At 35.6% G+C, this 23,340-nt stretch overlaps 1 protein-coding gene across 15 annotated transcripts in view; it reads right to left on the reverse strand.

The window, feature by feature from the left end:
- DLG1 (discs large MAGUK scaffold protein 1) overlaps positions 1 to 23,340 on the reverse strand; it is a 283,086-nt gene that overhangs the window by 65,290 nt on the left and 194,456 nt on the right. For all 15 annotated transcript variants that reach the window (XM_087439816.1, XM_087439818.1, XM_087439817.1 and 12 more), the window contains 2 exons: positions 15,041 to 15,158; positions 10,381 to 10,537 (listed from right to left, as the gene is read on the reverse strand). In XM_087439816.1, coding sequence (XP_087295942.1) covers positions 10,381 to 10,537; positions 15,041 to 15,158 — 275 coding nt within the window. The remainder of the gene's footprint in view (positions 1 to 10,380; positions 10,538 to 15,040; positions 15,159 to 23,340) is intronic.

Consider the following 23,340-nt stretch of genomic DNA (forward strand, 5'->3'; position numbering starts at 1 on the left):
GCCTGGTTAGCTCAACATTCAGTTAATAATTGGAGAGAGATTTCTTTAAATGCACAGACTCCTTGCTCAAGGGCTCTGTGTGCATGTTGGGTAACTCCTTCAACACTCAGCTAGGCAATTAATAACTCTGCTTTAATCTTCACTTCCTGCTTGCACAGATCCTCATGGTTAACCAGAGGTGAGAGTTTAGGGCCTTTTCAGGTCTTTCCTGAGCATGCACACAGTCTAGGACATGCATGTGTCCTCTTAGATTCCAAGGAGTATGTCAGGGCTTTTCAAGGCCCTATGGTGATCTCATTCCCCAGTTTTTCCTTTTAAGCTTTTTGAATAGCCTACTGTTTGCCTTGTTACCCAATGTCTCAGGCAGCCATAATGTGCCTGTAATTATTTTCACAATTACCCTGGGGGAAAAGGCTTTTGCATAGGTGGAACTCTGAATCAGGTCAAATACAGAGAACCTTGCAAATAGGGTATTCCAAGAACCACCAGACAGGTCAAATTGTTACAGTTCTCTAGGAAAGAGGCTCTGAAAGTTCCACCCCCATTCTACTCTCTCTAGTGGCTGTCAGGCTACTGATTTTCACTGCAAATGTGGGCTATTTTTCAAGGCTAATGTGGTGCTGGAGAGCAGGGGATGGGATTCAGGCAAGTTAAAACAAAGCTTACTCTTATGGAGATTCAGCCATTTTTCTTGAATAAACACTTCCTGAATTGCTGCAATTCTTTGGTTAATTTCCAGAGTTTTAAAAAAGTTTATTTTGACAATTTTAGCCACTTCTCACTGCTTTGATGGAGGAGAGAATTTTTGTTGAAGTCTTTGGGTCACTTCTGATTCTAAGATTCTAAATTTTTAGTGAATATCAACTATATTCTCCACTATGCTTGGCATCATTGGAAATATCAGTAATACTGTATTTATACCATATTGAAAAATGTGGTGTTCTACATCTGTAATAGATCTTGATTTCAAAAGCTTCTTTCTTCAGCAAAATAAAAGATGCAAAAGGGAATATTTTATAAAACTTATTATTTATTTCCTTGCTTTCTCAAGTAACTTATTTATATTTTTCTCATTAATGGGGGTTATCATTAAGAACATCAATAACAGAGATGGCTTTAGAATAGTGGTTCACAAAGTTTGGTCACAGGAGCAGCAACATCAGCATCTCACAGAAACTTGTCAGAAATACAAATTTTCAGATCCTACCCAAGTCATACTTAATCAGAAACTTTGGGGATGGGGTCTAGGAATTTGTCTTTTAACAAGGCCTTGAGGTGATCAAGTGAAAGACTGAAAAGAGCTCAATTTTGTTTAATGAAGTACTTAAGTTTGTTTCAGGGTTTCAAGTTAAGTTTTGAATATCTTTTCTCATGTTTTTCTCTTGCTCCTAAGGTTTTTCCTATTGCTCTCAGGGTATTTCCCTAGAAAAGCTTAGTAACAAGCATTAAAATTTTAAGGTTATTGATGCATACCGTCAAACGTAAGGCTGTATTTAACTTACACTCACATTAGGGTAAGCAACTGATCTGGATTGCCTGGGAACTTCAGTTTTAAAATTGAGACTAAAGGGGCTTTCAGACATGGGGCTTTCCAGTGCTAAAACTGGGAAAGTTCTGGGTAAACCAGGCTCTGTTGGTCAGTCTGACATACTCTAGCAGTGTGTCAGTGACCCATATAAATTGGTCCCACATGGACAATTGAAAAAAAAAATCTGTTTTTGCTTTGAGTTTTTCACACCTAACTTTAAGCCAACTGAAAATTTATTTTGACACAAGGTGTGAAGTGAGGCTCTAAGCTAATTTTATTCCCTTAAATAACTAGCTAATTTATCCAACAACATTTATTTTTAAAAATCCATTCCTTACCCCAAAATGTCCTTATCATACTATAACTTACTTAAAAAATTTAAATTACAGTATAATTTATAAGCAATAAAATATACAAATTAGACAGTTCAGTTGGGAGGATTTTCCACAACTGTGCACACCCATGAAACCACAATCCCAAACAAGACATCTACCTTTTCCATCAACCAACCCAGACATTTCCACTGTGCCTCTTTATAGTCAAGAACAAGCACCAGCAAGCACTTTCTGACTTAAATCAATACAAATTAGTGTTGCCTGCTTATAATTATCATATAACTGGAATAATACAGTAGGTATTTTTGTGGTATGTTTTGTTTTACTCAACATGATTTTTTTAGTGTCATCTTTGTTGTTTTGAGTTTCAGTAGTTCATTACTTTTTATTGACGAGTAGCATTATTTTGCATAAGTATACCACAATTTATTCAGCTATTTTACTACTGATGGACACTTGAGTCATTTCCAGATCTGGATTATTATGAATAGGGGTGTTAGGAACACTTCTGTTAGTGTTTTTGTAGACATATGATTTTTTGGGTAAAATCTGGATGGTAAGGTTAGATATACATTTAATTTCTTAAAAACTTCCCCAAAAGTTGTTGTAGTGGTTGTACAATTTTACACACCCACCAATAATGAATGAGAGTTATAACGGCTCCACATCTTCACCAGTTCGTCATCATCAATTTTTTTACTTTAGCCATTCAACTGGTATATGGTATTTTGTTACAGCTTTAAAAATATCTGTTTTTATTTAGGTATAATTTACATTCAATAAATTAATTTTTTTTTTTTTTGCAGGGGAAGATTTGCCCTAAGCTAACATCTGTTGCCAGACTTCCTCCTCCCTCCCGCCCCCACCAAAGCCCCAGTACATAGTTGTGTATAGTTCTAAGTTCTTCTGGTTCTTCTATATGAGCCACCACCATAGCATGGCTATTGACAGATGAATGGTGTGGTTCCGCACCCGGGAACTGACTTCAGGTCGCCGAAGCAGAGCGCACTGAACTTTAACTGCTGGGCCATCAGGGCTGGCTCAATAAATTAATCTTTTTTAGTTTACAGTTAAGAGTTTTGACAAATTGCATCTGTTGTGTAGCCACTGCCATAATATATATATAGAAAAGTTACATCACTCCCACCCAAATTCCTCCAATATACTTTATTCATTGTGTTTTTCACATTGCCCTGATGCCTAATGTTAAGCACCTTTTTATGTGCTTATAGACCATTTATACTTTGCTTTGTGAAATATTTAAGTCTTTTGCTTGTTTTTAGACGAGGTTACTCATCTTTTTATTGTTGACTTGTGGAGACATTTATATATTCTGGATACAAGTCTTTTGTCAGATATACATACTATTTTTTCCCCACTGTGTGGCTTGCCTATTTGGTTTCTTAAAGGCACCTTTTTTTATGGTTAGTGTTTTATGTATCTTGTCCAAGAAACTGCTGTCTACCCCAGGGTTGCAAAGATATCCTCCTATGTTTTCTTCTAGGAAAATTATGGCTTTGGGCATTACATTTAGATTTATAATCCACCTAGGATTAATTTTTATATCTGGAGTAAGACTGGGTTGAGGTTCATGTTTTTCCATAGAGATATCCAGTGGTTTCAGCATCATTTATTAAAAAGATCTTCCTTTCACCATTGAACTGACCTGGTCCCTTGGTTTTTTTTTTTTAATATTTTATTGCCATTTCCCCATTTATTCAATTTTATTTATTTATTTAATTTATTTATTTTCCCCCAAAGCCCCAGTAGATAGTTGTATGTCATAGCTGCACATCCTTCTAGTTGCTGTATGTGGGACGTGGCCTCAGCATGGCCAGAGAAGCAGTGCGTCGGTGCGTGCCTGCGATCTGAACCTGGGCCGCCAGCAGCGGAGGAGCACGCGCACTTAACCGCTAAGCCATGGGGCCGACCCGGTCTTTTTTTTTTTTATGGTGTTCTTTATTTATTTATTTTGTGAGGAAAATCAGCCCTGTGCTAACATCCATGCCAATCCTCCTCTTTCTGCTGGGAAAGACCGGCCCTGAGCTAACATCCGTGCCCATCTTCCTCCACTTTATGTGGGACACCGCCACAGCATGGCCCGACAAGCGGTGCGTCGGTGCCCGCCCTGGATCTGAACCCGGGCCGCCAGCAGCGGAGCTGCTCCACGCCACGGGGCCGCCCCGGTCCCTTGGTCTTATTTAAGAAATCTTTGCCTAATCTACGTTCACTAAGATTTTCTCAGGTTTTCTTCTAGAAGTTTAGTTCCACGATTCATTTCAAGTTAAATTTTGTTTTTGGTGAAGATTTGCCACCAAACTTAACCACTACGCCAGAGGGCTGGCTCCTCAAGTTAATTTTTGTAGATGATGACTGGTAAGGACTAAATTTCTTTTCTTCTTCTTTTGTCTACTTATTCTATCAATTACAAAACAGGGTGTTTGAATCTCCAACTGGGATTGTAAATTTGTCCATTTTTCTCTTTAGTTCTGGCAATTTTTGCCTCATGTATTTTGAAAGGATTATTAGGTATAGGCACACTGAGGACCGTTACGTCTTCTTGATGAAATTATGCTTTTATCATTATGAAATCTATCAATTATAATCTATTTATCTTGAAGTCTTTTTGTCTCATATTAATATAGCCACATCATCTTTTATATGTTGTTTACATGGTATACTTTCTTCCACTCTTTTACTTACAACATCTTATATTTAAAGTGAATTTCTGATAAATAGTGTACAGTTGGGTCTTGGTTGTTTTTGAACCAAGCTGACAATTTCTGCATCTTAATAGGAGTGTTTACTGTAATGTAGATGTTGATATAGTTGGATTTCAATCTTACATCTTGGTATTGCTTTTTATTTACCCTCCTTTCCTGCCTTTTTAAGAAGCATGTATTTTTTCATATTTCCTTTTATCTCCTGTATTGACTTTTTAAAACTATACCTCTTTGTAGTATTTTTAGTGCTTCCTCTAGAGATTATAACACGTAAGTATAAGTTATCATAGTCTACTTTCAAGTAAGTTTATGCCACTTCACAAACTATATAAGACACAATAGTATAATTCCATCTTCCTTCCCTTTCAATTTGTGCTATAGTGTCTTATATTTTACTTCTACATGTCACAACTCCCACAATACATCACAATTTTCTTTGTTTTAAATAGCCAGTAGTCTTACAATAAAATATGTAAAACTATTATTTTCTCTTGGTGAGAAAGATTGTCCCTGAGCTAACATCTGTTCCCAAGCTTTCTCTTTTTGCTTGAGGAAGATCATCCCTGAGCTAACATCTGTGCCCATCTTCCTCTACTTTGTATATGGGATGCTGCCACAGCATGGCTTGATGAATGGTGTGTAGGTCTGCGCCTGGGATCCGAACCTGTGAACCCCAGGCCGCCGAAGTGGAGCGTGCAAACTTAACAACTACACCACCGGGCCGGTCCCTGCAAAACTATTTGTAAAAAATTTACAATATATCTTTTATATTTATCCAGGTATTTACCCTTTCTGTTGTTCTTAATTCTTTTCTGCAGATCTAGGGTTCCATCTGGTATAACTTCTCTTTAACCAGAACAATTTCTAATATTTCTTGTAGGTTTCTAAGCTACTGTCTGCTTGAAATGTTTTTATTTCAACTTCATTTCTGATGAATAATTTCACTGGATATAGGATTCTAGGTTGACATTTTTTTTCTTTCAGTACTTTAAAGATATTGTTAATTGCTTTATGTCTTCTAATATTTCTGGTGCGAAGTCAGCTGTCATTATGTATTGTTCCCATGCATGTAATGTGTTGTTTCTGTGTCTGCTTTTGACATGTGCTCTTTAGCGTAGCTTTCTAGCACTTTATGATGTACCTAGGTCTGGTTTGCTTTGTATGTATTCTGCCTGGGGTTTGCTGAGCTTCATAGATCTGCGGGTTGATATCTTTCACCAGTTTGGAAAATTCTTTGTCATTATGTCTTCAAAGATTCTCTCTCCTCTTTATTAGACACTGTTCCATAGATCTCAGACACTCTGGTCTGCTTTTCTTCCCAATCCTTTTCCCCCTCCTCGCTTTATGTTTCAGTTTGGAAATTCTCTTTGACCTATGTTCAAGTTCATTGATTCTTTCCTCCTCTGCTGATTCCAGTGTGCAGTTATGCCTTTCAAATGAAATTTTTCATTTTATAGTTTTTTTTTTATTTCTAGCAATTCCATCTAATTCATTTTTTGTAGTTTCTATGTCTTTGCCAGAATTCTCCAATCTTTTTCATCCATATTGTCTACCTTTACTCCTATATCCTTTAGTATTTTTATCATCATCATCATGATTTTATCATAATTATTTTAAAGTCCCTGTTTGATAAATCCAACATCCGAGCTTTCTCTTATTTTACTTCTATCGACTGCTTTCTGTCTTAACAACTAGTTTCATTTTCTTTCCTTTTTGCATGTTTTGTAATTTTTAATTATAAAATAGACATTTTGGGTAAAATAACAGTAGAGGCTGAAAGAAATAATATTTAATTCTAGAATAGGGAACAACCCTTGTGTCTGGCCACTAGAGTGGGCAAGGGAGCTGTACCGATATGATCTACAGCTAAACTGCAACTGGATTTGCTGTAGCTTTATGTTTAGTTTCAAATGTTTTGAGAGCAGGCTTAAGACTTTTCCTTCTGAGGGGTTTAGGATGTGAACACAGGTGAGATCCCCAAGATCTCTTTGCGTTTTACAGTTGAACCACTGCTTTGTAACTCTGCTGCCAGCTTCCTGGGCTGCCGAGACCTGCCCCTGGCTTGCTGTGTCTTGGAGATATCTCTCTGTCTATACTGCCTCAGATGGCTTTTTCTCAGCTCTCTTGCCCCACTCTCATCCCTTAGCAGCTCAAAGTACAAAGTTCTTGGGGTTGGTTTTCACATATCTTCTGCTCAAAGTCCCCTATATATATTGGGCAAGGGTCTTGTATTTGGGGATGCACTGTATGACTAAAGAATGATCTTCTCTCAATTCTCCTCTGTTGGTTCCCAACCTTTGGTTTATTGCCTCTGAACACTCAGCGAAGACCCATGGGAAAGAATTGGCAGGTAGGTGTAAACTTGCTCTTGGCTTCCCAGAATTTTTATCAGTTTCACCAGTCCACTGAGGCCATTACATGTTGGGTTAAGTTTTGGCTGGTTTCTCTCTATCCCCATCTATTCCTTCTCTTCCTCTCACCCCTCTAACAAGAAGGAGCTGCCACGGGTGTCTTCTCTTCTATGAAGGGCTAGTTACTATTTGGAAGTTAGTTTACTTAGGTCACTTTGAATCCTCAGTTCTCTGACGGCTTTAGTTTCTCTAAACTTATCCAGATTGTTTTGGTTATTAGGGTAGGAGTGATGGTCTCTTGAGACCTTCTACATTCTAACACTAACTAGGGTTTATTTCTGCTTTCCAAATCTGCTCCAATAATCACTATTCTTAGATAGTACTATGCTATTTTAGTTGCTGTAGCCTTAAGTATATAAGTGCAGTTTCCACTTAGTTGCACTGCATATTAATAATTTCCTTTATTTTTAAGATTATGGTACTATAATTCTTAATAAAGTACCACTGCATATCTGAAGACTCAAATGCTCAAGATTTTCATCCAAACACCAGTTGGTTATATCATGATCTCAAAACAACTAAAAGAAAAACAGACTTCTACTTCTTTTGTAAATGACCAGTTATTCTCTTTCTATCTTAAAGTCAGTCTATCCTGAATTAATAAAGGATCCTCAAAAGGATAGGCTGCAGGAATATGTTGATACATCTAAGCATGTGCAGGGAAGGGTCAGGCAGCAAGAAGGAGTGGTTTGAAAACTGCATAAAAAATGCAATGTACATTTTTTGAATGCTTTTCTCCTCATGTTCCAGCAACATATATCTTCAGCTTAACGAGTATTTTCTGATTTCCTTTACTTTATATTTTGTAGTTGAAAGGGTCTCTATTAATTTATATTAATGATTTAAAATAGTTATCAATACTGAATAGCACTGTTGACCCAGGAGAGAGGTTTGCTTCCATATCTCAGATTCTAAAATTTCAGAAAGTGTTACACCTTAACTTTTTAATTAAAAACAAAACAGCAAAGCATAATGTAGTGCTTAAGGTGAATCCTGGGCTATAGCATTTATTAGCTATTATTAGCTACTACGGGCAAATTAACCTCTAAACTTCAGTTTTCTCACTGGAAAAATGGTGATAAGAATGATGCTCCTGAGTCTACCACAAGCAATGTAAAATATTTTTGGAAAAATACCACTCTCCAATTCAGGCAGCACTAGATTCCTACACATGAAGTAAATAAAGTACTATTGAAAATAAGCTCACAATGCAAAATTCAGAACATGAGAAAACTATTTACCACAAGTCACTATAAAATAGCATGCATTACATACCTACAAACTTCAGAAAATAGAACTATTATTTATGGAATATAAAATAAATAGGTTTAAAAGAAAAACTTAAAAGAATATAAGAAACTATAAATAATCAAAACCCCACAAAAACTACCAAAACAGACTTGAAAAAGGACCAGAAAGAACTTCAAGAAAGAAAACAGTACTTTGAAATTAAAAAGTTACTTTTGGCTTTAAAAAGCAGATTAGACACAGACAAAGAAAGTTATGAACTAGAAAACAGATCTGACTGAAAGGAAGCACAAGGAGAAAGAACTGATAAATACGAAATTGGGGTTAAATGATATGGAGAACACAATGATAACGTCCTTTCACAGGAGTTCATAAAGGAAAAAATACACACAATGTGGGAAAGACAAAATTTGAAAAGACAGTGGCTAAGAAGATTCCAGAGTGATTAAAGAGAAGATTCTTCTGATTCAGGAAGCATAATGAGTCCCAAGCAGAATGAATAAAATGCTAGACATAAACACATTTTAGTGAAACTGCAGTATACCAAAGACTAAGAGACTTAAAAGTAATCAGAAAAAAAAAAAAAAAATCACCTACAAAAAACAACACAGAGTATAGATCTTTTTTGTTAAATGACAACAAAAGATGCCAGATAGCATAAAGCGATATTTTCAAAGTACTGAGAGATAACAGCTGTCAACCTAGAATTCTAGAATGAATTATATTTAAGTGAGGGTAAAATAAAGATTATTTTCAGACAAACTCTAAGAGTATTTACCGTCAAGAAATCACTGCTGAAAGAACAACCCAAGGGCTCCTACTAAAGTGCATTTGGATATTTGAGGGACATTTTTGCTTTTTAAAACGACTAGCGAGTTCTACTACTATGCAGAGAATGGAAGCTAGAAAATCTAAATTTTCTACAATGAACAAGACAGTCATATACACAAATCCAATCCCAATGCTGTTAGCAGCCCACTGAGAAACACAGGAAACAGAAGTGAGATATAAGAAGGGATGATCATCAAAACAATTATATAACATATGGATTAATTTTAACAAAAATAAAAATGACTAAGTTTGAAGGATATAAAAATGAAACAGAAGTAAAAAACTAGAAACAGCACAAGTAGAATTAGTTTCCCAAAGTCTACGTGTCATTATGGAGAACAGTAGAACTATTAATCAGTTTTAGTCTAAAATTCTATGGGTAATAACCACAAAAGCACACAAATTGAAAGTAAAAAGTGGAGAACAGATGAGGCAAGCATCAAGCAAAAAAAGTCAGTATAGCCACACTAACATCAGGCAATACAGCTTCTAGGGTAAAAACAATTATCATAAATAAATAAAGAGAATCATGGCATAATGATAAAAAAGTTTGAGCCAGCCCTGAGGGCCTAGTGGTTAAAAGTTTGGCATGCTCCACTTTGGTGGCCTGGGTTCAGTTCTTGGGCACGGAACCACACCACTCGTCTGTCTGTAATCATGCTGTGGCGGTGGCTCACATGGAAGAACTAGAAGGATTTACAACTGGAATATGCAACTATGTACTGGGGCTCTGGGGCGGGAAAAAAAAAAAGAGGAAGACTGGCAACAGATGTTAGCTCAGGGTGAATCTTTCCCAGCAAAAAAAAAAAAAGTTCAACTCACCAGGAAGGAATGATGATTCTAAGCTTAGCTGCATCTAATAACATAGTTTCAAAGATATAAGGAAAAAAACTGCAAGGACAAATTGCTAAATCCACTATCATATTCAGAATGGTTAAAAAATCTCTTTTAATAATAGATTAAGCAGACAACAGATTTAAATATAAAGATCTGAACTATACAAGTAAGGGTGAGTTAACAGACGTATAGAGAACCCTGCAGTCAACAGAGAATATATACTTCCTTCAAGAACTTTTATAAATTATAAAGACTGACCCTTTATACGTAAGTCAAATATCAAAACGAAATCTATCAATAAAAAACATGTTCTCTGACAACACTATAATTCTACAATCAAGTTGTAAAATGGTAAGAAGAGAACCAAAATATCTCCCATAATTTTAGGATATAAAAAGCAAAACTTTTGATTATTAATAGGTCACAGTTAAAATAATAAAAACATTATTTTGATCAACACATCCTACCGATATAATACGATCTCCTTTTCTGAGCTCTCCACTAAGATCAGCAGGTCCTCCAGCCAAGATAAAGGAAATAAATATGCCTTCTCCATCTTCACCTCCTACAATGTTGAAACCAAGGCCCGTTGAGCCACGATGAAGAACAACTTTTCTAGGTTCCCTAAAAATAAAAAAAAATATTGAATACCTTAGAAATTTTATATAGAACTTGACATTCTATCAATAAGAATCCCCTATTGATATCTCATATTATCACACTATAAAGAAAGCCAGATGAAATTTAAAAGGGTTTTCAAAACTGTGGGATAAAGCGATTCTTTCTAAGCCTAGAAATTAGGCTTAGAAATTAAAAGAAAAAATCCCAATTTTATATAAAAGCTAAAAAAAAACCATGTTAAAAAACAAACATGCAACTCAAACAAAAAGGAGAAAACAACATAGAAATTTAAAAAATGATATAAGGAGCCTACTCAAGAAATATATATACTTATGAAAAGTTGATGTTGCACACATTTTATTGCCTATGAAAGTGACTACCCCTACTTCTTAGATGTTGTAAAAGGCACCCTTTCTCTTAGAGAAGGTAGTCCCTTTTTCCAGTCCCAAAGGGATGAATCATGACTAACCAAAGCCAGTCACTGCAATCCCATTCCCCTTTGCTAAGGTGAAGCTACGACCCTATTCTGGCCTCTGAGAAATTAAGGAGAATTTTATTGTCACTTCCCAAAGCAAGACCTTAAAAAGCATACAGCACTTTATCCCCATCCAAAGTACATTTATTTCCCTCCAGACCTAACATAATCCCCACACTAAAGAATGAACAATAAAATCCCATTACTGGTTTGGACATATTACAATCATGAAGGTAAGATCCAGACAATCTCAGAGACATCACGGACTTAGGGATGTTACACAAAAGCTGGAATTGCCCATCACCAGACTTTTAATATGAAAAGATTAAATATCTTTATTTCTTAGGTCACATCCCTCTATCTATCTATCTATCTCTGCTTTTCATCCACTCTAAGATGTACTCCTCCCCCTTTTAAAATCTCTGAAATCAGAATACATCTTACCACTAAATCCTGTTTCACATTTGCTGCCAGTAATAAATAGTTGTGTGAAAACCATTCACACCTGGTAAGACCATGAAAATTCCAGCAGCAGATTATTTTAGATATGATGAAATACAGAGTACCATTTGAGATTAGAATGTATCATATCTGGTAACTATTTAAAAAATGTAATGACTTACCTAAAACATTGCAGAAAGCTATTGGTAACAAAAGGGCTAAAAGAAGTATTTCTTTTTTTTAAATGAATTTTAGGAATCCTTCCATATAATGTGGAATTAACCTTCTTACATGTTTGTTTGCTCAAAACTTACAATGGTGTTTTCAGTCATACATAGGTATTTATCATTAATCAGTTTTGCCAGTTCACTTACAGGGTTAACAAAATCATATTTTCTTTTCAAATATAGCAAAACTAAATAATATATTGTTTAGGAAATATTATACACACAAACACATATATGAAAGAAAAAAGGGAATAATAAATCCAAAACTCAGGCAAGCAGTTAATTTGGTGGGGTAGTAGAGGAGAAGCAAGGTAGGATCAGGGGCACAACACAGGTTTCACTCTATTGGTGATGTTTTATTTCCTTGTTAGACCGTGGACTCATGGTTTAGGGTTCCTACTATGCTTTGAAACATATGTATGTTTTATATCAATTATATGAATTATAATTTTACATTAGCAAACAATTAAAAAAATACTCTGCTGAAATCCCAACAATATTTCCAGAGGAAAATAAATTCTGACTTTTCAAATAACATAAGCAGATGAAAAGATGCTTAACATTATTAGTCGTAAGGGAAATGTATCAAAGTCACAATGAGATACATCCCACCTACTACAATGGCTATAAAACACAAAAGAAAAAACAAGTGTTGGTGAGGATGTAGAGAAACTAGAACCCTCGTATATTGATTGTGGGAATGTGAAATGGTGTAGCCACTATAGAAAATCGTTAGGTGGTGCCTCATAAACCTAAACACAGAATCACCATATGACCCAGCAATTCCACTCCTAAGAATATATCAAAGGAATTGAAAGCAGGGACATATTGATGTAATCTATGCAGAAATAGAAGTATAATGATGTACACCTGAAATTTATACAATGTTATAAACCAATGTTACTGCAATAAACAAAAAATTTAAAAAAAAAGCAAGCAGGGACATAAGTAGATACTTGTATGCCAATGTTTATCACAGCATTAGTCACAATACCCAAAAGACGGGAACAACCCAAGCATGCACCAACAGATGGATGGATAAACAAAATGTGGTATATACACATAATGAAATATTATTCAGCCATAAAAAGGAACAAAGTTCTGATACATGCTACAATGTGAAATAATTTTGAAAACATTGTGCTAAGTGAAAAAATCCAGATACAAAAGGATAAATATTGTAAGACTTCACTTAACATGAACAATCTAGAATAGGCAAATTCATAGAGACAGAAAGTAGATTAGAGGTTACCAGAGGCTAGGAGGACAGGGAAATAGGTAGTTATTGCTTAATGGTTACAGAATTTGTCTGAGGTCATGAAAAGGTTTTGGAAATAGATAGTGGTGATGGCTGCACAACATTGTGAATGAACTGAAGCCACTGAATTAAAACATTTGAAAATGGATAAAATAGCAAATTTTATGTTATATATATTTTACCATAATTTAAAAAATTAATAATGTAATATACCAAAAATCATTAAGTTGTACACTTTAAATAGGTGAACTATATGCTACATGAATCATATCTCAATAAAGCTGTTAAAAAAAATGAACTTTAGAATCATCAACTGTTTGTATGTCAGGATTTCTTTTTTTTTTTTTTATTGGTAATGTGAGATAATCTCTGAATGATTGCTTAGGGTCAAATTGTGGAGAGTAAAGATTTTTATACTCCATTATCTGGGCAAAGTAGTACATTTATCAAAAGGGAGTGATAAGGACTAGCCCCGGATGCCTAGTGGTTAAGTTCAGCATGCTCTGCTCTGGCGGCCCGGGGTTCAGTTCCTGGGTGCGGACCTACACCACTCATCTGTCAGTGGCCATGCTGTGGTGGCGGCTCACATACAAAAAGAGGAAGACTGGCAACGGATGTTAGCTCAGGGCCAATCTTCCTCACCAAAAAAAAAAAAAAAAAAAGGAAGGGGGGAGGGAGTGACAAAACACAAACTGTTTTAGAAAGACATATCCAGTAATCACCCACCTGATTTCACAGAAAAGAAAGAAAACAGGTAGACCTGTTACGTAAAACTAACAAGTACAATACAATATTCTAGACAAGAGATATAGTGAAAAAAGATAGGGACCAACAATCAAGATGCTAACATAACATATTTTTTAGTTTGAAAAATATGCAGAGATTAAAGATTAGATAAGCCATTTATTTTTCCTCTTTACTTCTATAAATAGGTACTATTAGAAGATAACAATAACCACCACAAAATGGCCATAATAGATCAGTACAGGAGCACAGCTTAAAGACAGCCTCGAAAATTCATATCACAAACACTATTCTTTCTGCAAATTTTCATTTCAAATACAATTACTGAGCCCCTATGAAATTAAGTTCTCAACACTGCTAATACCTGAAGAGGAGGACAAAGAGGAGGATTCCTATCTGACCTTAAAGAGATCACTCCCAAAATTCAGGAGTCTGACAAAGAACAATTAAAATCATGAAGGTTCAAAAATAACAACGCTAACAATAATATAATTAATAAAAATATAAAAACACATTAATTGGCATACATTTAATATTAAATGCTATAATTAATATCAAATACTTGTACAAATTATAAAGCAAACTGTACAAATACAATGTGTTATAACTATATTGAATAATGTGAAAAAGATCTAAAATACTTTTTCACTTATTTTTCCCCACCTAGTTAACAGTTCTTAGGGGAAAAAAAGACAGTTAATCTGCAAACTTGAGTGCAGTTAGTAATGTTAGATGAAATTAAATTTTAAGTGTCAGGATATGAAGGATATATATCAAACAAATTACCACTTGACTTCTGAACATGAATCAAATAATTGCCATAATATTTTGATATATATTAGAAAAGTTAGGTTTAAATATGCATAAATATATTCCTTTTTTTTTTTTTTGAGGAAGATTAGCCTGAGCTAACATCTGTGCCAATCTTCTTCTACTGTACATGTGGGTCGCCACCACAGTGTGCCTGACGAGTGGCGTAGGTCTGTGCCCGGGATCCGAACCCGTGAACTCGTGCTGCCGAAGCAGAATGTGCCAAACTTTACCACCACACCGTGGGGCCAGGGCCTGCATAAATATATTCGTAACTTAGTTTTACCTAATCTAATTTCTAATGACAATTTACCAATCCTTAAAAAAACAGCAATATTTAAAAAAAGAGGATTGATTTATTTGGAATATAAAATATGTTTACCTTTCAGGCTCTTCAATGAATCTCTATGAAAAAAATTAAGGTTTAAGTTCATCATCTCTCAATAAAATTTTTTAGTCCTGAAAATTCTGGCTATCTTACTTGGCTGATTATAACTCATATCTAATAGTTGGCTTTACATAAGAAGGATGAAGTATGTTCAGTTCCTTACCTTGTAATTTCATCATCACCAAGCACTGCTTTCGAAACAGGTGAGTATCTAGCTGGTGATGCTGGTGTCTGGCCCAAGTAGGAAGATGGGCTAACATGGTTATCAATAGGCTGAGAAGCTTCAAAATAAAGAAAGTGAAAAACACTTGAAAAATGAAACAAGCCATTCAGTACCACATTTGTGAATTACGAATTTCAAGGTTGGTTAATGCATAATTCATATTCACTTATTTATATAACAGAATTAGGTACAGAAGATTTATCTATCAGGTAAAAAAATTAGACAAGCTCAAGTTTCCAGGTAAAAACCAGTTTCTGTACTCAGAATAGTAAAGCGAACTTATTCTATTCTGTTTCTTTTGATAAAACAGAACTAAAAAGAAGTTTTACATTAACTGATTTGTACAGTGAAATCCAGGAAAGGTCACAGAACTGACTAAAATAGATAAATCTGAAGTACAATAATTTATTTTTCTGAGAACTTTATTTTGCAGATTACTATTTTTAAAAAGTATATATACTCAAAATTTGATTGTGAATAATGAAAATCAAAAGCTTAAAAACAGATGCAAAAAGACTATGCTTGACAAAAGTTTTAAAGTAAATTGAGGGACTTCTGGTTTCCAGTTTGGCACATAAGAAGTCTGGAAGTCATCACTCTGTCCTAACAACAACTAAAAAGCTGAACAAACTGAAACATCAATAACTCTTCTTAGATCCTTAAGATAAGGGAGGTCAAAGCAAACTGCTGCCTCCCAAACTGGAGAGACTGACAGGTGAGTACAGAGAATCACAACTTCCCAGAGCAGAAACCTTTGCAGGAACTAGTGCCGAGGTAGAGAAACCTGAACTGTAATTCACAAATTGCTGGAGGCTCGTGTGGACAACTCTGAGGGTCAAAAACTCCAAGGGGGCACAGTCATCAAGGGACCCCACACTTCTGTGAGTTTTACCTCCTGGGATCTCTACCAGGTTCTCAGAGTAAACACTGGAGAAAAATCCCCTTGTGTCTCTAGCAGGAGGAAGGGAAAAGGAACCATTTTGAAATACACAAGAGCATTCTGTTCTTAACAGAGTCTGCCTTCAGGAGAAACTATTTAACCACAGCCTAACCTGCCAGGGTTTTATCAGAGACCAAGTGACCTGGGGGAAGGGAAATAACCAAGCCCACTCCAGCCACCCTATCCCACCTAAGGGAGGAGTGGGGGGAATACTGAGAAGCACTGTGAATTTCACATTGCAGAGGCACAAGCTCACTAAAAGACTGAAACCTAATCATAGAACCACAGAACACTCCCTCCCCAACACCTTATCACCACATTACTAAAGGCCTATTTACAGCAGTTTCTTTTACCCAGCATATCACGCCTGGCTATCAAGAAAAAATTACAAGACATACTAAAAGGTAAAAACACAGCTTGAAGAAACGAAGCAAGCATCAGAACCAGACTCAGATATAGCAGTGAAGTTGGACTTAGCAGATTAGGAATTTAGAACAACAACGACTGATATGCTAATAGCCCTAATGGATAAAGTAGACATTATGTAAGAACAGATGGGCAATGAAAGCAGAGAGATGGAAATTCTAAGAAAGAAACAAAAAGAAATACTAGAGATCAAAAACATCATAACAGAAATGAAGAATGCCTTTGATGGGCTTATGAGTAATCTGGACATGGTTGAGGAAAGAATCTCTGAGCTTGAGGATATTTTAATAGCAACCTCTAAAACTGAAAAGAAAAAAAGACTGAAAAAAAAAAAAACAAAAAAAACAAAAACACAACCAAACCCCACAACACAATATCCAAGAACTGTGGGATGAACTGTGGGACAACTACAAAAGGTATAACATACACATAATGAGAATACTAAAAGGAGAAGAAGAAGAGAAAGGAAAAAGAATATTTGAAAGAATAATGACTGGGCCGGCCCTGTGGCTTGGCAGTTAGGTGTGTGCACTCCGCTGCTGGCGGCCCAGGTCCGGGTCCCGGGCGCACACCAACGCACCGCTTCTCCAGCCATGCTGAGGCCGCGTCCCACATACAGCAACTAGAAGGATGTGCAACTATGACATACAACTATTCACTGGGGCTTTGGGTAAAAAAAGAAAAAAAAAAAAAAGGAGGAGGATTAGCAATAGATGTTAGCTCAGAGCCAGTCTTCCTCAGCAAAAAGAGGAGGATTAGCATGGATGTTAGGTCAGGGCTGATCTTCCTCACAAAAAAAAAAAGAATAATGACTGAAAATTTCCCCAAATTAATGTCAGAACACCAAACCGTAGATCTAGGAAGCTCAGAGAATACCAAACAGGATAAAAGCCAAGAAAATTATACCTAGGCATATCCTTTTCAAACTATAAAAAATTTTTTAAAAGGGGAAAAAAATTCCTGAAAGAAGCCACAGGAAAAAACCCACCTTATTGACAGAGGTGCAAAGATAAGAATTATATCTAACTTCTCCTCAGAAACCATTCCAGCAAGACAGTGGAGTGAAATATTTAGTGTTAAGAGTACAAACCCACCCTGTACCCTGTAAAATTATCCTTCAAAAGTGAAGAAGAAATAAATGCTTTCTTATATAAACAAAAAATTGAGGGAATTTGTTGCCAGTAGACCTGCCCTTTGAAATGTTATAATAAATTCTTTAGAGAGAAGGAAAGTTAATAGGTCAGAAACTGAGTTATACATAAAGAAAGGAAGAGCACTGAATAAGAAATAAGTGAAGGTAAAATAAAAATTTATTTTTCTTATTGATCTAAGAGATAACACTTTGTTCAAAATAACAGCAATACTGTATTTGACTATGGATGCATATATACATTGCATATAAGCATATATATATATATGCTGTGTATAAGTGAAACGAACATCAGCAATGATCCAAGGGATGAGAGGGAGGAATTAGGATTATTTTGTTATTATAAGGTACTTGCAACTACCTGTGAAGCTGTATACTGGTATTTGAAAGTGGACTTTGATTAGTTGTACATGTATACTGCAAACTCCAGGGCAACCACAAAAAAAAGTAAAAAGAGAAAATAACTATGTTAAGAAAGGAGAGAAAATGGAATCATATAAAATGCTTAATTAAAACCATAAAAGGCAGAAAAAGAGTGGATGACAGCTATAGGAACAAAGAACAAAGGCAACAAATAGAAAACAATATCAGAGTAATAGATATTAATCCAAGTATATCAATAATCATTTTGAACATCAATGGTCTACATGTACCAATAGAAGACAGAGATTGTCAGAGTAGATCAAAAACACAAGACCTGAGGCCGGCCCAGCGGCGCAGTGGTTAAGTGCGCATGCTCCACTTTGGCGGCCCGTGGTTCACCGGTTTGGATCCTGGGCGCGCACCATGCTGTGGTGGCGTCCCATATAAAGTAAAGGAAGATGGGCACAGATGTTAGCTCAGGGCTGATCTTCCTCACAAAAACAAAAAAACAAGACCCAGCTATATATTGTCTACAAGAAACCCACTTTAAACATAAAGGCACATACAGATTAAAAGTAAATTGGGGGTTAGTGGTTAAGCTCGTGCACTCTGCTTTGGCGGCCCAGGGTTCGCAGGTTCGGATCCCAGGCATGGACCTATGCATTGCTCATCAAGCCATGCTGTGGCGGCATCCCATATACAAAATAGAGGAAGATGGGCACAGATGTTAGCTCAGGACTAATCTTCCTCACCAATAAAAAATGTAAAGGAATGGAGAAAGACATACCATGCTAACACCAATCAAAAGCAAGCAGAAGTAGTTATATTAATTTCAAACACAGAAGATTTCAAAGTATAGAAAGTGCTCAGGGATAAAGAAAGGTATTACATAATGATAGGGGTCAATTCTCCAAGAAGACAGAACAATCCGTAACATGTATGCACCTAACAACAGAGCGTCAACCTACGTGAGGCCAAAACTGACAGAACTGCAATGAGACAGATGAATCCACACTCCTTTATCATAAATGGACAGGTGTAGCAGACAGAAAATCAGTAAGGACATAACTGAACTCAACAACATCATTAATCAACTGGTATAGCGGACACCTACAGATTACTTCATCAACAACAGCAGAACACACCTTCTTCTTAAGCTCACATAGAACATTCACCAAGATAGACCACTTCCTGGGCCATGAAACACACCTTAACAGATTTAAAAGAACAGAAATCATTCAATGGCTGCTCTCAGACCACAATGGAATTAAACTAGAAATCAATAAAAAACTAATAGCTGAAAAATCCCAAAATACTTGGAATTAAATATCATAATCCTAAATAACATATGGGTCAAAAAAGAAATCTCTAGAGAACATTTAAAAATGTTTTAAATTAAATGAAAACAGATGCAGTGGAAGCAGTGCTTAGTGGGAAATTTATAGTATTGAATGCATATATCAGAAAAGAAGAAAGATCTAAAATGAATCATCTTAGTCTCTACCTTATGAAACCAGAAAAAGAAGAGCAAATTACATTCAAAGTAAGCAGAAAGAAAGAAATAATAAAAAATTAGAGCAGAAATCAACAAAACTGAAAACAGGAAATAGAGAAACTCAACAAAACCAAAGCTAGTTCTTTGAAAGATCAATAAAATCAATAAACCTCTAGCCAGGCTAAGAAAAAGAGAGAAAACAGAAATTATTAATATTAGAAATGAAAGAGAGGATATCATTACAGATCTCATGGACATTAAAAGGATAATAACAAAATATTATGAACCACTCTATCCCACAAATTTGATAACCTAAATGAAATGGACCAATTTCTTGAAAGATACAATCAGCCAAAACTGATGCAAAAGAAAGAGACAATCCAGATAGGCTTATATCTATCTAAAAAATTGAATCAAGGGGCTGGCCTGGTGGTGTAGTGGTTAAGTTTGCGTGCTCCACTTCAGCGGCCCAGGGTTCACGGGTTTGGATCCTGGGTGTGGACCTATGCACAGCTTATCAAGCCATGCTGTGACAGGTGTCCCACATATAAAGTAGAGGAAGATGGTTGCAGATGTTAGCCCAGGGCCAATCCTCAGCAAAAAGAGGAGGATTAGCAACAGATGTTAGCTCAGGGCTAATCTTCCTGACCAGAAAAAAAAAAAAACAATTGAATTGATAACCCTCCAAAACAGAAAGCACCATGCCCAGATGGGTTCACTAGTGAGTTCTACCAAACGTTTAAGAAAGAAATTATATCAATTCTCTATAATCTCTTCAAGCAGACAGAAGCCAAGGGAATATTTCCTAACTCATTCTATGAAGCCAGCATTACCCTAATAATGAAACCAGACAAAGAAATTACAAGGGAAAAAAAACTCAGGAAACAATATTTATCATGAACATAGATGGAAAAATCCTCAAAAGAATATCAGCAAGTCAAGTCCAACAATGTATAAAATGAACTATACACTACAAGCATCTAGGATTTATTCCAGGTATGCAAGGCTGGTTCAATATTCAAAAATCTATTAATATGATCCATCACATCAACAGGCCAAATAAGAAAAGTCACATGATGATATCAATAGATATAGAAAAAGTATTTGACAAAATCCAGTAGCAATTTATGATAAAAACTTTCAGTAAACTAGGAATAGAGGGGAGCATCATCAACATCATAAAGAATATCTGCAAAAATCCTACAGCTAATATCATACTTGATGGTGATAAGCTTGAAGCTTTATCACTAAGATTAGGAACAAGTGAAGGATGTCCTAACTAATGCAATAAGACAAGAAAAGAAAATAAAAGGTGTATAGATGAAGAAAGAAGAAATAAAACTGTCTTTATTTGCAGATGTTAGATCATCTATGTAGAAAACCTGAAAGAATTGACAAAAAAAAAACCTGGATCTAACAAGCAATCATAGCAAGGTTGCAGGATACAAAGTTAATATATAAAAGTCAATCACCAAAAATCTGTTGCATTTCCATACAGTAACAATGAACCAACAGAAAGAGAAATTAAGAAAACAATCCCATTTACAATCCCAACAAAGAATAAAAGACCTAGAAATAAATGTAACCAAGGAGGTGAAAAACCTATACACTGAAAATTATAAGATACTGTTGAAAGAAAATGAAGAAGACAGAAAGAAATGGAAAGATATTCCATCCTCGGATTGGAAGAATTAACACTGCCAACATGTCCATATTACCTAAAGCAATCTACAGATTCAATGCAATCTCTATCAAAATCCTAATGATACTTTTCACAGAAATAGAACAAAAAATTCTAAAATTTGTAAGGAACCACAAAAGACCCCAAATAGCCAAAGCAATCCTCAGAAAAAGGAACAAAGCTGGAGGGATCACACCCTGATTTCAAATTATACTACAAAGCCTTAGTAATCAAAACAGCATGGTACTGGCAGAAAAACAGACATACAGGTCAACGGAACAAAATTGAGAGCCCAGAAATAAGCCCACACATATATGGACAACTAATTTACGACAAAGGAGCCAAGAAAGGAAACAAGAAAGGACAGTCTCTTCAATAAATGGTGTTGGGAAAACTGGAAAGCTACATGCAAAAGAATGAAACTAAACTACTCTCTAACATCATACACAAAAATTAATCGAAAGTAGATTAAAAATTTGAATGTAAGACCTAAAGCCATAAAACTCCTAAAAGAAAACATAGGCAGTATGCTCTTTGACATTGGTCTCAGCAATATCCTTTTGGATACATCTCCTCAGGCAAGGGAAACAAAAGCAAAAATGAACAAAAGGGAGTACATCAAACTAAAAAGCTTCTGCACAGCAAAGGAAACCATCAACAAGATGAAAAGACAACCTACTGAATGGGAGAAGATACTTGCAAATCATATGTCTGATAAGGGGTTAATATTCAAAACATATTAAGAACTCATACAACCCAACAACAAAAACAATCGGATTAAAAATGGACAGAGGATCTAAACAGACATTTTTCCAAAGAAGACATGCAGATGGCCAACAGGCACATGAAAAGATGACCAATATCACTAATTATCAGAGAAACGCAAATCAAAACCACAATGAGATATCACTTCACACCCATTAAAATGCTTATTATTAAAAAGACAAGAAGTAAGTGTTGGAGAGGATGTAGAGAAAAGGGAACCCTTGTACACTGTTGGTGGGAATGTAAATTGGTGCAGCCACTATGGAAAACAGTAGGGAGATTCCTGAAAAAATAAAGAATAAAACTACCATATGATCTAGCTATTCCACTTCTGGGTATTTATCGGAAGAATAAGAAAACACTAATTTGAAAAGATCCACGCATCCCTATGTTCACTGCAGCATTATTTACAGTAGCCAAGACATGAAAACAACCTAATGCCCATCGATGAATGAATGTATAAAGAGGATGTAGTATATACATACAATGGAATACTATTCAGCCATAAAAAAGATGAAATATTGTCATTTGCAACAACATGGATGGACCTTGAGGGTATTATGCTAAGCAAAATAAAATAAAACAAACAGAACAAAAACACAGATACAGAGAACAGTTTCGTGGTTACCAGAGGAGAAGGGGGGTAGGGGGAGGGCAAATTGGGTAAAGGGGGTCAAGTGTATGGTGATACGGAAACTAGATTTTGGTGGTGAGCACGCTGTAGCATATACAGAAGTCAAATTATAATGTACACATCAAACTTATATAATGTTATAAACCAATGTTAGTGCAATAAAAAAAGTAAACTGCAAGTCATTAAAAAAATCAGTTGCTTTCATATATACCAGCAATGAACAAGTGGAATTTGAAATTAAAAACACGATACCATTTACATTTGCACACCCAAAAATGATATACTTAGGTATAAATCCAAAAAAATATATAAGAAGATCTGTGTGAGGAAAACTATAAAATTCTGATGAAAGATATCAAAGAAGTAAGTAACTAAGAGATAGTTCCACGTTCATGGATAGGAAGACTCAATATTGCCAAGATATGAGTTCTTCCCAACTTGATCTATAGATTCAATTCAACCCCAAAATACCAGCAAGGTATTTTGTGGATTCTGTCAAACTGATTCTAAAGTGTATACGGAGAGGCAAAAGACCCAGAATAACCAACATAATATTGAAGGAAAAGAACAAAGTTGGAGGACTGACACTACCTGAGTTCAAGACTTCCTAAAAAGCTACAGTAATCAAGACAGTGTGGTATTGACAAAAGAACAGAAAAACAGATCAATGGAACTAGTCGAGTCCAGAAATACATCCATATAAACATAGTCAACTGATCTTTGACAAAGGAACAAAGGCAATACAATGGAGCAAAGACAGTCTTTTCAACAAATGGTGTTGTAACA

The sequence above is a fragment of the Ceratotherium simum genome, chromosome 15 (assembly GCF_057802395.1).
Source record: "Ceratotherium simum simum isolate JZ-2026a chromosome 15, ASM5780239v1, whole genome shotgun sequence".
In the NCBI taxonomy this organism is placed as follows: Eukaryota; Metazoa; Chordata; class Mammalia; order Perissodactyla; family Rhinocerotidae; genus Ceratotherium; species Ceratotherium simum.